General features: G+C 38.6%; 1 protein-coding gene across 4 annotated transcripts in view; it reads right to left on the bottom strand.

Moving 5' to 3' along the window:
• Positions 1-13380: 13380 nt before the first annotated feature.
• Positions 13381-14065, bottom strand: part of LOC103707931 (protein TPR1) — a 29565-nt gene continuing 28880 nt past the window's right edge. For 2 of the 4 annotated variants that reach the window (XM_089928186.1, XM_089928187.1), the window contains exons 25-26: positions 13667-13870; positions 13381-13616 (exon numbers count right to left, since the gene is read on the bottom strand). In XM_089928186.1, coding sequence (XP_089784312.1) covers positions 13568-13616; positions 13667-13870 — 253 coding nt within the window. In that variant the 3' untranslated portion in view covers positions 13381-13567. Of the gene's footprint in view, positions 13871-14065 lie in introns of all 4 variants that reach the window. The other 2 variants (XM_008792644.6, XM_089928188.1) reach the window with 1 other exon arrangement.

Raw genomic sequence — 14065 nt, 5'->3', positions numbered from 1 at the left:
ATGATTTTCGATTTCTCTGCAGCTTGCTGTCATCCAATTGCTTTTCCTGAGGCAATCCACCACGATGACAGGTGAAATCCCTTCTGGTGATTCCTCGACCAACCCCATCTTTTCCTCTAGTGCGATGACGCCTAATCGAGAAGCCACATTGCTTTGCAAAGCTGCAATAAAATTCATAAGCAGCATCTTGGGAAACAAATCTTTGGCCAATGAAAGGGACAAGATTTACAGAAGTTTGTTTTGTTAGAACTGTGCCTTCAGGCAATTCATCTATGGAGTCGACAACTTCAGGAGATAAGTCAGTGCTGATATCAGGAGCATCTTCATGATTTTCTGATGTTTTGTCCATAATAGATAGACTCGAGCTCAAATTTGGTGCCCGATTTAAACACACATTCTTCATTTTAGTTAAGTTTAAATTCAAGCCTACAATAATAGCATAATATAAAAAATTATAGCTAAAAAGTAGAAATGTGCCATGTAAAGGAATTTGTAAAGCACGGAAAACAGCACGAAATAAACTTCTCAGTGGATCTATTTTATATGTGAAGATAGAACAAAGAAAAGCTAGATAGTATATGAACAACAATAAGGGGGAGGCGCGCGCGCACACATGTATGTATGTATATGCATGTATGTACGTACGTACGTATGTAGATAGGTATATGAATATATATGTACATGTATATGTATATGTATATGAATATGTATATGTATATGTACATTGGTTACGCAAAACCATAAAAATGTAACTTCCAACTAACAGATATGCTCTGTTAGCAGAAAATGGCTTACCAAATTGTAAACAGTATAATCATACTCTTGAGGGCAAACTACTAGTTAGCAGTGGTAACAATTTTCTGGCCTTTGCATGCAGATTCATTGCCATCATTGCTGCGTGAACTATAAACTGTAAACCATTCAAGAAAACTAAACACACAACGTGCAACAATATGTTACATAGAGTGTTTGAGATGACTGCCACCTTCACAATGTCTAAGATTACATATTAAGACACTCCTATTCTAGACATAACAATAATAACCAGATGGTCTTGTTCTATTATGTAGGATCTACTTCATAAGGGATACTTCATCTTATGCATATAACTTTATACCTTCAAAAGCCCTCAACACCAAGGTTTTAAACGGCTTGTACCGAGGCCTGTACTGCTTTCCAATTGGAATAGTATGGTACCATACAGTACCAGCACCGATGATATGTACCAAAATTGACAGGTTAAAAAAATGAAAAACTATTGGTATGCACCAGTACAGACCTCTACAGCCATTACGTACTGGTCCATAGGGTTTCGGCATCTCAGCACCAATGATGGTTTCACATCAGAACAATGCAGAATCTGTCATACCATCCAATTCCAATGGTTTTTTAATCCAAGCAATACATTGCTGACATCCATGTAATTAGTTTAAGATCCTCCTCTCCTTGAACCTTATTATCAGTGCGAATCCAAGTCTTACCTTGTTGGGTCTCCTCATAAGCACAAAAAATCATGATCTAAAGAATTCTTATCGGAATATTTCAAATAAAAACATATGATACTATCACCCTCTCTGATGAAGAGCACATCTACCATTGTACCAATGTTGTATAAATATGTGCTGTATTCATGATCAAGCCAGAAGGAAGTTAGCACTATTATAGACCGTGTAAGCTAGTATGGTGCCTAAACCTTAGAGTTGGGCACTGGGCCGGGCCGCCCACGGCCCGGCACGAAGCGGGCCGTGCCTGGCACGGCCCGCTAGCTACAGTACCGGGTCGTGCCTGGCACGGCCCATTTAAGGGGGCCGTGCTGGGTCACGGGTTTCTGGCCCGCGGGCCGAGCCCGGCACGGCCCGCTTCGGGCCTGGGCCAGCACGGCCCGCTCTTGGCCCGCGGGCCAAGCACGGCACGGCCCGCGGGCCAGCCCGGCCCAGGCCCTTAGCCGGGCCAGGCACGGCCCGTCTCCACAAAAATTAATGCTTCATAAATTTTTTTAATAAATTAATAAATATTGAAAACTAAGGATTTATTAATATAAAGCCACCTTAATGGTGGGGGGTTTGGCATAGACCCCTACCCGTTTATTAATTTAAATCAAAATGGTACATGAAGGGAGGTTTGGACCTTGGTCTGACCTCCAGAATACAATAAGAAAGGGCCGAGGTTTGGACCTTGGTTTGACCTCCAGAATACAATAAAAATGTACAATTATAAAAAATTAAGAAATCTTACTAATCATCAGTGATTCAGTGAATCAGTATTCACTCTTCAGTAGTGTTTGTATCATCATCATCAGAGGATGTTGTATTATGTCCACCTTTATCTTGAAGTCTTGCCTCAGCATCCAACCAATCTTTGAAGCAGAGAAGCATCTCCACCGTTTCGCCCGTCATCCTACTTCTCTTTTCGTCAAGAACACGCCGACCTGCACTAAAAGCGGATTCCGATGCTACCGTGGATATCGGCACAGCTAAAATATCGTGTGCAATTGCAGACATAACAGGATATTGATTTTTAACACTCTTCTACCAAGATAATACATCTAGATTCTCTATTTGATTTTCATCATATGCAGACTGAAGATCATTTCGTAAATAAAATTCTAGTTCACTACTTAAAGATGAAGAAGATAAAGATAAACTTGAAGCATGTGTGTGTTTTCTCTGTGCAATGAATGAAAAAATAGATGACGAACGAGAACTACTAGAAGAAGAAATAGAGGTTTGTACGAAAAATCTAGATCCACGAATTTTTTCATCATATATAGCATAAATATCATAAAGAAGTTGTTTTACCTCATTTTTAGCAGGTTCAGGATCTTTAATCATATTTTCACAGTATGCATCAAGTAAAATTAGCACGCCATTCAATTTAACTCTAGGATCAAATACAGCAGCTAAGTTATGCATAGGACATATCTTGTCCCAATACTCATTCCATTTAGATTCCATTAGGTCAATAATAGGCATTAAAACATCATCATATCTATGTTCTGCAAATTTTTGACTAATTATATATGCTTGTTGTAAAAATGAATATGAAGTTGGATAATAAATACCAGAAAGAACATTGGTAGCATTATAAAAACTAAGCAAAAAATCTTCCAAAATTTTTTCTTTATTTCAATCAGTTTCAGTCAATGTAAAGCCTAATCCACGATCATTAATATATGCACTTAATAAGTTTTTATATGGGTATGCATCATGTATCATGCTATATGTTGAGTTCCAACGAGTAATTACATCAAGTTTAAATTTTTTAAAACGTTTACCATGATTTATACATAGTTTTTTAAATTCTTGAAGTCTTGATCTTGAAGCATGAATAAAAGAAACTGCATTTCTAATTTTTGAAATCACATCTTGAATCATGCCCATGCCAGCTTAAACAGAAAGATTTAAGATATGACATGCACATCTAATGTGCAATAAATTTCCATCTAACATGGGATGCAATGAGTCTTTTAATAATGCAACAGCAGAATTATTATTAGATGCATTATCAAAAGTAATAGACATAATTTTATCATTAATATTATATGAACATGCAGTTTGATAAATGACATTTGAAATTTGTTGCCCAGAATGTGGAAAATCAAAAGCACGAAAAGCAAGAATACGTTTATTTAATTACCAATCATTATCAATATAATGAGCAGTAATGGCAATAAAACAATTACTACCTACAGATGCTGACCAAATATCAGAAGTTAATGAAATTTTTACATTTAAAGTAGAAAGTGTTTCAATTAAACTTTGTCTCATTGCTAAAAAGTTAGTCATAGCTACTCTTCTAAATGTACGCCTACTAGTTCTTTTGTAAGCAGGTTGTAGGTTTAATTGAACATATTCTTCAAAATTAAAAGATTCACATAAACTAAAAGGTAATTCATCCTTAACTATCCATTTTACAAGTGCTTTTCTTTGATTTTCATGATTATATGCAAAATTACCTACAAGTAATCCCCCTTGTATATTAAGGGTACTTTGAGTTTGAGCATGAGAATCATGCATCCTATGACTCTCTTGATGTCTTTTTAAATGCCCTGTTCCCCCACTACTAATACAACTATAAAGTTTGGCACATTTTTTACATTTAGCTTTCCAGACTCCATCAACCATAACTCTATCAAATTCATTCCATACAGCACTAGTCCTCTTACGAGAAGAGGTTTGATCTTCACTCGGTTCACTAGTTCTAGAGGAACTAGGAACATGGGGTTGGGGATTAGTTTCTTCTCCCTCAGAAACAGGAGGAATGCCAAAATGACTTTCCTCAAAAGATGACATATCTAAATTGATGAATTCAAAAAATAAAAACTAACCACAAGGAGGAATTGAGTAGAGGGTCGGAGGGCAGAGGCAGAGCCGAGATTCTGAGCTTCCTCTTGTGCTCTCAACAGGAGTGACCTTCTCTTCTCAACAGGAACCTCCTCTTGTGTAGCACTTGAACACTTGCTAAATGCAAACTAAAAATTAAATTGCTAGAAGAGCACTTTAGAAGAGAGAAATAATAGTAGTAGAGAAGGAGAGAATAGTTGGTTTGGTGTGGTGAGAATGAGGGAGGAAAGGGCTATTTATAGAAGCCCAAAATTTTTTTCCCCAAAATACCCCTCAATTTAGCCGTTTTTGGACTGTTGGGAGGGGCAATTTTGGAAATTTCCCAAAATAGCCGTTGGAAACGGCTATTTTTCTCCCCCCCTCTCCAGACGGGCCGTGCCAGGCACGGCCCGTTTGCGCCCGAGACGGGCCGTGCCAGGCACGGCCCGTTTAGACCTCGGGCCCGGTGGGCCTGGGCCGGGCCGGCCCGGCACGGCCCGATGCCCAAGTCTACTATGTACTATCATTCAATAGTAATTATTGCTCTAATAGATAGGGGAAATCAATATCAACACTAAATGCTCTGCCATCACTTTTCATGTTTATGCTGGAATGAAAGTGGTATTTATTAATAAAATTAGCCTTGATATCCATTTCTTCCTGTGGTCTTCAAGTGATAAGGGAACTACTATAACTTCTTGTTCTGTGTTCTTCAATCTTTTTCTATTTTTATTTATTTATTTTTTGGACATTGTGAATCATTTGCCATCCATTCGCATAACAACGAAAACCTTTGTATTTTGAGTTAGCATGGTGGTTTTTAAGATTGAATACATAAGTGATGCAAGTTGATTATAACCTATTAAGAAATTGTGGTTTAGGTGTTGTATCTTTACTGAGATAGATTTCAGATAATATTGTCTTGGGAATTCAGTTCATGCGAGCGATTATTTGGGAACATATTGAAGGTGAAAGTATTCTGACCATGCCTTACGTCTTCGATCTTTTATTGAGAAAATTACAGGATTCTCTTTCCATGGATGTAGCCTAGATAATGCAGATTTTTGCATGTTCTTTTTCTCTCCTTATTTCTTATGTGATTCTCTATTATTTGCTTCCTTGTATTTTAAGGCATGGAGAGGATTGGACCCAGTGTTGGATTTGTTCCATTGTTTGAGTACGCAACAATGCTGGTTAGATTTGTTGGTAGACACAAGCTTGAGATGCCCCCACATTAATGGAAGCATAGAGGCCTTTGTGGTTTGAAGCAACTAATATACTGTATTGTTGTGGAAAAATTGAGGATTATGCAGTGCCCACCATTTCAAGAGACCATGACTTGGGTGGTTATGGATACTTAATGCTCGAGCCTATGAGGATTATGCAGTGCATACCTTTTGCAGGAGGCCATGTCTTGGGTGGTTATGGATACTTGATGCTTGATCCTATGAAGGAGACCCATGGTTATTGGATTATGAGTAATTTAAAAGAGGAAAAAGTAGCTAATCATTCAGGGTTCAAAAGGAGAAGGTTTATGTGGTGCAAAGTACAAGAAGTGGGCCTTGTAGATTAGGGCTCACTGAATGGTGCATGAGACATGTTTTATTGATAAAGAGTAGTTACTTGAGTCTTGAGTAAGTATGAACTCAAAATTACTAGAAGAAGATAATTAGAGGATTTAAAGTTCAGATTAGTTCTTGAGGTAAATTTTACATCCAAGGGGGGTGAGTATTCATTAATGATTGGCTACAATAGTTTCTTTGTCAAAGATGAAGCGAAGTTATTGGGAGCGCAAAGGAGGTTAACAACATATGATCTACATGAGGTCAGAAAACATTTGGAGGATCATAGCAGGGTGATTTATGTTAACTTCAGGAAATGCTAACTGAAGTTGCAGTCTTCTTAGTTGCTTGTTGCAGGATATATATTAACATGCTTATAGGCTTAATAAAATTGCATGTTACTTGTAAAATAGTGAACCATTAAATTGAATTTGAAGGCATATACAGTTACATCTCTCCCCTAAAGCACTTGATATTCATGAATTTAAAGTATTTCTCAGGGGAGGCTATTCAGGGATGCTAGCTTCCATGCTTTTTTTTCTAAACTATGGAGCAATTTTCAGTGAAATATGTCCATACAGAGGGAATTTTGAAGGCAGGGAAATTAAGAATTTTAAACTTTCTTGCCTCCTAAGACTCAAGTTTTATAGATGCTATGCAGGGGATGCATGGTCATTTCTCAATTTCAGTGAAGGTTTTCCCTTGAAGCTTATTGCAATCAAGGTGTTTCATTGGGGTATAGATGTTCTGGAATTAAAAAAATAAGGCGACATGCTTAATGCCTTGATGCCAGCTTAGATGTCTTGCATATTTATTGTTCAGTTTCTGAAATCTAGAATTTTTAAAGCTATTGTCTTGCATATTTATTGCTGAGTTGCATCTCCGGTTGTTACACAGCTTACATGAGCAATCATTGTATACCATTCCTTGGACAAGGGATGCAGTTATGTCTTTGACACCTAGCCATTTGACTTGGGATGGGTGGTGTTATTGGCTCTTGGTTGTGGTGTAATTTGTGTAATTTGGTCAGCATAGATCTATGCATCCATTGGAGTTGGTCCAGGTTCTAGCTGAACCTGTCAAATCTTTAAACCCAAGCTCAGCTAGGCTTAGCCTGACTTGACGGGTTGAAACCTGGACCTGAGCCTGCTGAGAATTGGGCTCTTGCTGCTTAAGGAGTTAATGATTTTTAGATTTCTTTGCAAGGGAGGGGAGCTGCTGAGGACAGCCAACTTTCTGATTTAACAGCGTTAGACCTTCGATGTCTTTATGGCTATTTGGCAAATATTGGTTCTTTGGCCAAGCATAGGACTGCTTGCTGAGTGGTAGCTGCATCAAGGATGGTGACAATCCAGTGATTCATCCTCTTGAAGATGCAAATGATCACAATTTTATTCAGATATCTCTTTATCCTGATACTGTATTTTGTTGACTATGTACGTTAGTGCTTTGCATCTTCTTTTTCTTTGTTTCAAATATTATAAAGGTTATTGACATTATTCATCGTATTCAATTCTTATTCTCCAGGTATTTTTACATACAAGTAGGCATTTCAGTCCAAATTAGATATTTTTCTGGATTTGTTTTGGTCATCATACAATAATTTATAAGGGTTTAATGCATTTAGTTTTATTATATTTTCAGTACTTTGTTGTAGGCTGTACTTCTTCAGGGTTATGGATTTCATCCCAACCTTGGTATCATGCTTTGCAAGACATGTACTCCTTTTAGATTTGTGTGGGTTGTCGTACAAGAAGTTACATTGGTTTCGTCCGTTCCATAGGAAGATATTATTTCAGTTTGACTGGATAATTTTGAGTTGATTTTCCTAAGTGGGTTCCCTTGTTTGCTACCAAAGTTCACTAATCTCTTTGAGTTTGATCGGTCTCCATGCATGTGGAGGCAGCAAGCCACCAGCAGCATAAGAGCAATGCTTCTGTTGGTAAAGTTTCTGAACTTATTTGGCTTTCTTGTATTGTTGCCCAAGACACTGGTCTTTGATTCGCTGTTGCCCATGAAATGAAATTGCTAGCTCGAGCCCAAAGCAATATATGGGAACAGGTTTTCTTGTTGCAATACTTACAAGAGTAAACAAGTAGAGTCATACCTTCATTTCGAGATGTTTGGTCTTGGCACGGTGTTAAATAACTGCAGAAAATTCTTCTTCTCTGCATTTCAAGAGCTTTCTTCTTGCTTTAACCCTCCAACACTCATCAACAGGATCACCATAGAATGTGAAACCTATTTATCAAGAGTTACAACAAGCATTGGCACCAGCAGATTGAAGTGTATATATTAGCATTGACATGGAGATCAATCTCTACGTAAATACAAGCTAGCATCAATGTAAAAATCCATTTTGCACCTACTTCAGATCCTGTCGCTAGGATTATTGTCGATATCCTTAAACCTTCGCAAAGGAGAAAGGGCCATATCTCCACACCCCAGACCTCAACGAACAGCAGCTAGAAATGATCACCGGCGCATGATCTATGATTCTGTACATTTGGTGTTGAGCCTCCCAAAGAATAGATTGGCTACCTGACATTCAAATTCTAGGTTAGATTTTTTAGAATTTAGATGTGGTTAGTTACAAGAAGCAAACAAATATTCTGAGAGAGAGAAAATAATCTTAAAATACTTGACTTCAAAATAAAGGATCGTTATAAAATTTAACAAGATCCTAGAGAAGTGGAACTGGAATTCATTTTTTGAACTTGGCGTGTTTTAAAAACTCAAAACTCCCTCCCGATTTCTGTTTTTGTCTTCGCAACAACAAACACCTAGAAGATCTCTCTCTCTCTCTCTCTCTCTGTCTCGTAAAATCTCCTTAACTGATAATTCTATCAGCTTCGAACCGTCCCAAACGGTAGCCAACAGAAAAGAGAGAGAGAGAGAGAGAGAGTCCCACCACCTTAGGACTCTCTTTGTTTGTTTTATCTCTCCCATTTCAAAAGTTGTTAAATCTCCCCGCTCTGATTCAGATAGGTGAGAGGAAAAAAAAAAGAATGGGAGATGTTCAGCTCCCTCTTAAGCTCTCAACCTCTTACTACATCGGCGTCTCGACGTCCAATCTAGGAGAGGACACCTCCCAAACCTCCAATGCAACTCTGTTCACCTTCACCAAGCCCACATTTAGGTTCTTTAGATTGCGAAATTCCACCAAAAACAAAAAAAGCCTTGGAACCAAAGATGGCAACCCAAAGAAGGTTACGGTCTCACTGCATTGGCCATTCTTCAGCGTCGTCGAGTCCCAAGGATTGGAGACCGGCTCTCCCTCGTCCAGCAAAGATACTTTGAGCAGCAGCCGCATCAGCGTCAACAATAAAGGAGATGGCATCGAATCACTTGCAAGCCATAAGAGCCCTCTCGAGAAGTCATCGACGGTCTCATCCGTGTCGCCGTCATCGGTGCTTGGCCAGAAGTTGTTCATCGAAAAAGAGGGCGACCGTAATGAAAATGGCTTTGAATCTTCTGTAAGTTGCAAGGATGCACCAAAGTTGTCATATGCGGTGGAAGGCGAGAAAGATGTGGGATGGGATACCTCTAAATCTTTTGCCAAGTATGATCACCAGCACCAGTTGTCGAGGTCTACTCCTTGCAATGTTGTCGAGCAAGGAGGGGCCAGCTTTGTCGACGGCGGTGATGAGTATATTGAACTGGATCCAGCTTTGGGATGGGATACCTCTAAATCTTTTGCGAAGTATGATCACCAGTTGTCGAGGTCTGCTCCTTGCAATGTTGGAGCAAGCTTTGTGAAAGATATCAACGACGACGGTGATGAGTATATCGAACTGGAGCTCTCCAAATCCGAGTCTTGTTCTATTTACGGTGATCCATTGACGAGCTTGAGGAGATCCAGCGGTAGTGACATCCTCAAGCTTGAAGCCGGCAATATGATAGAAAATAATAGCAGTGAAATTAGTGACGAGGAGATCCACCAATGGGATGACTTCTGTTCGTCTGAAGGTCACGACGCCAACCCAGGAAAGGCATCCGAGGTTGCACCAAACTTGGCCGAGAGCAAGAAAACGTTAGCATGTAAAGGGGATAATCCTTTCTTGGTCGTCAAGTTATTTGAGAGGTTTTCAGTGTTCAGTCCCCTTGGTCTTTTCATGGGCAGGATGATACGTGCCATCGACTTTTTACGAGGCTCATATTCGGCGATATTCTGGATGAATTTGAAGAAAAGAATCGTACTTTTAGCCGCATCGCAGATAAATCTCAAGACGAAGCAAGTTGTCAAGAACAGGATAAGTGGAGGAGGAGGAGAAGTAGAGCTGTGGAAGAAGAACATCCCGATGGGAAGGCGCTGCCGTGTGCTGGAGCTGGAAGATTATTCTTGCGGAAATGGGGAAAAATTGGCGGCGGCGGCGGCGGCGGCCAAGGATGATGCGGCGGATGCTTGCATGAATTCCCGAGGGGACGGAATGATGGCTGAGGGATCATCTCTCCGTGAATTGATGGAAATGGCGGCCGAAGCTCCAGTATTCAATTGGAACCCAAAAGAAGCAAGGTCATTGCACTAGTAATGTTTGATGCAAGGATGTTTGTTGGCTGCGTTTCTCTTATCTCATTTTCCTTTGTTGGTTCTAGAGCTCACTCTGTTCTTCAAATAAGTAACAACTTGTTACGTTGACTGGTTTGGTTCTGATTTTAGTTTGGACTACGGTAAATAAATTTCTATCTTTTTGATATATATATATATATATATATATATATTTCAAGTCCAATTAGATCTTAATCACAGTGTATTTAGTTTTAGAATTGTCGTGTTGATGCTAATAGAGTAATGGTTTTCACATTGTTTTGGTTCTGATTTTAGTTTGGACTGTGGTAAATAAATTTATGTATTTGTGATACATATTTCAAGTCCAGTTGGATGTTAATCATAGTATATATGATCTATGAATTGTAGATTTTTAACTAATAGGATCTACTCTCATTGCCTTACCAACCTTGGCTCTGACCATAGTTGAGCATGCTAATTGATGCATGAACTCTTGGATACTTTTTTGAAGCCATGAAGCTCTGGGATAAAATTTGTTCATCTAGTCGAACCACCTTCGACGCATCCATGAAAGACACAGACCAAATTTATTTCTTGTTTCCAGGGGACATAGTCAATTTTCAGCATTCAGAAAACTTTTTCTCTGATTGTAGATGGAATAGATGGTCGAATTTGGCAGCCCAAACTAAGACGGTCATTTTTGATTATCTATTACTCCAAGAATAAAGATCATCAAGCTCCTGAAAATTCCCTCTGGCATTCTAAAATCAACATGTTCATGGATGCAGCAATTTCATTGACGGCAAGATCCATTCTTGTTGCTGAACAGATAGTTGCATGGAAGGGTATCCTCCTAGAATAGCTGCTAATATGAATAATAGAAACTCTGCTATCATCATTATGTACAATGTAGTCTAAGACAGAAAAATATATAGAGTTGAACATAATGAAATAAGAAATTTAAAGGCTTTGAGGTTGAATCAATCATCTTGAAAAGAATTAGGCCAAAATTTAAGATATATTTTGAAAAAATGAAATTCCCATGCTACAATCTCATACCCCCGAGATTAGGAACTTAGAGTAACGGAGATGACTATGATCACTTGGATCAAAGGTTCCTAATCTATACATTTTTCCTATCTTTGTCCACTAGTAGATCCTTAGGGTTTCTTCAACACTTCTGAGTTCCCCGCAGCCTTTGCAAGAGCAATCAAGTTGCAGATTTGCTTTCTAACTGCTGCGATCCTTGGTTCTCTGACTTTCCCTCCGGGTTTATGCATCTGGTAAATGCCAATGCCATCCAATATACCTTCTTTAGAACTTTTTATCGGATGATATTTTCTCTATGTACCTTCTATGTCCTAGATCCCCGTATCAGAAACATGCAAGGCTTTTAAAGAGAAGCCGAGCTTATGGTTCCAATGACTCCCATTAAGACTAGGACAAGGTTGGCGGGGGCAGGTGAGGTGTTTATAAGGTCATTAGGGCCCTTTGGGCTGATGCTGCTACTCTCTCATATGCGAAGGAGACTTGAGGAGGGGATTTTGCAGGGGAGATTTTTGTGAATATCCTGATGTAATCTTGCAGAATGACTCTTGATTTATCGGATACTTATCTAATAGAAAAAACCTCCTCCATGGTCCAAGGTTTCTCCATGGACGATGGATGATGGAGAAGGTAAAAAACAACGGCTGTTGAAACGTCACACCAGGCCATTGCAAATAGTTTGGAAGAGCTATGAGACATTATATATATGTATACTAATGGGGTTACAATGTGATTGCCAATTCATTTTTATGATGGTTATGTAACAAGAACTGGATTTTTATTTTTCATTATTATTCTTCATCTCGTTTCGATCAAAAACTCTACCTTTTTATTAAATAGATAAACAAACGTGTTAGCCCATTTTATATAAAATAGAAGGGTCCAGTGGAGCCAATCTGCTAGTCTGAGTTTATGACTATATTAATATGGCCCTAGCCGATTTTTTATAATATAAATCACTTTCATATTAATCCAACCTATTTATTAAACAATTTAATACAATCGAGCATGTCAAGCCTCTAAACCTTAACCTGACCTGCCCATTAAGGATTAGTATTCCTTTGTTCAGCTTCCTATACGAGTAGCAAGCCTGATCGAAGTTTTAAGTTAACATAGAGTAAATAGGTTGACTGCTCCTGACTACAACCTGGGGTTAAGTAATTTATTTCTTGATTAAGTAGAATAAATAAATTCCCAAGGTTAAAAATTGCGTATCAATTTTTTTTCCTTTGGAAAAAGCAGTTTAATCCAAAGACTTCGGCCGTAAAAAAAGATGAAATAACTGGAGTAAAATCCCTCTTGTTCGGCTTCCAATCGTGTCAAGGATTTTATCACAAAGTTCTAATTAGATGGTGCACAAAGAACCTCTAGTAAGAAAGCACGATCGCAACTTGAAAAGCAAAGGTTTAAGATATTGCCGAGTGAAATGTAATCTTGCCAGAATGTGCAGAAAGATTATTTTAGCTGGTAAAAAAGACCAATCCGTCTCGCTTGAAGCTATGTTTCAGGCCAGTGACATCCAGCCCTTGCCAAAGTATGAAATAAAAAAGTAGCACACTTACCCAACTTATAGCTTAACAATCAATTTTTTTTCAAAGCTCTTCAGTCCCGCATTCATATCACGACAGGGAGAATAATATAGTTTTGCACACAATCTGACCAAACAGTCGAGTTTATCATTAGAATAATTTCTGGAAAAGGTTTCTCCAGAAAGTTGATGCAAATGACACCAGGAACTTTTCAATGGCATGTAATCCATCACTAGCATAGTCATTTTACTTGATCAGCAATACCTCAAGTGGTCACAAGGATGCTATTCATGAAATAATGAAAGAAAAGAAAACTAGACTCCAAAAATTTCAACCAGACATGATTTTTTTTCGAAAGGTACATTTAGACAAGGATGTAAATAACAAATCAGCATTCACCACTTACAACATGCACAAACTTACATTGTTCTTATTGTTTCTTTTTATGCTCACCTTTCAAGAGGCACATATAAAGGTGTAGAAAGTTATCTTGAGATAAATAAATTAAGCCTACAAGTTAATACAATCTAAATACAAGTAGATCAATATAAGATTAGAACATTTACATACATGGAGCCATCACCATCACCTTTGGAGCTAGATTAGAACATTTACATACATGGAGCCATCACCATCACCTTTGGAGCTAGATTAGAACATTTACATACATGGAGCCATCACGATCACCTTTGGAGCTGGTCTACAGCTGGATTGCATGTAGCTGATGATGCTGGTGTCCTACCGTTAGCTACGCCATTTTCAACAGGTACTGGAGCTCCCCACTTTCCCTCGGACTCCAAGGGCTCTATCACTTTAACTGCTCCATCTGTCAACCCAACTGCCAATTGATTTGGCTCTTGTGGGTGTGCAGCAACAACAAGGGGATACACCGGTGGGTTGCTGTGATAATAGAAAGATGCTTGGTTAATGGAAGTTAAATCCTATTAAACAACAAACTGTTCTAGAAAAAAAGTAACATGAACACTCTAAAGGGAACTAAAAGGGAAATATGGAGTGCCATCGAAAATATACGACGTAGACTAATTACTGCTGCAGGAGATAAAGGGTAAGTATAATAGTTCTTTTTGTTGTTGT

The sequence above is a fragment of the Phoenix dactylifera genome, chromosome 17, assembly GCF_051530095.1.
Source record: "Phoenix dactylifera cultivar Ajwa chromosome 17, Ajwa_hap1_PhDact_Kaust_v1.1, whole genome shotgun sequence".
In the NCBI taxonomy this organism is placed as follows: domain Eukaryota; kingdom Viridiplantae; phylum Streptophyta; class Magnoliopsida; order Arecales; family Arecaceae; genus Phoenix; species Phoenix dactylifera.
This window is presented reverse-complemented; position numbering and strand designations above follow the sequence as displayed.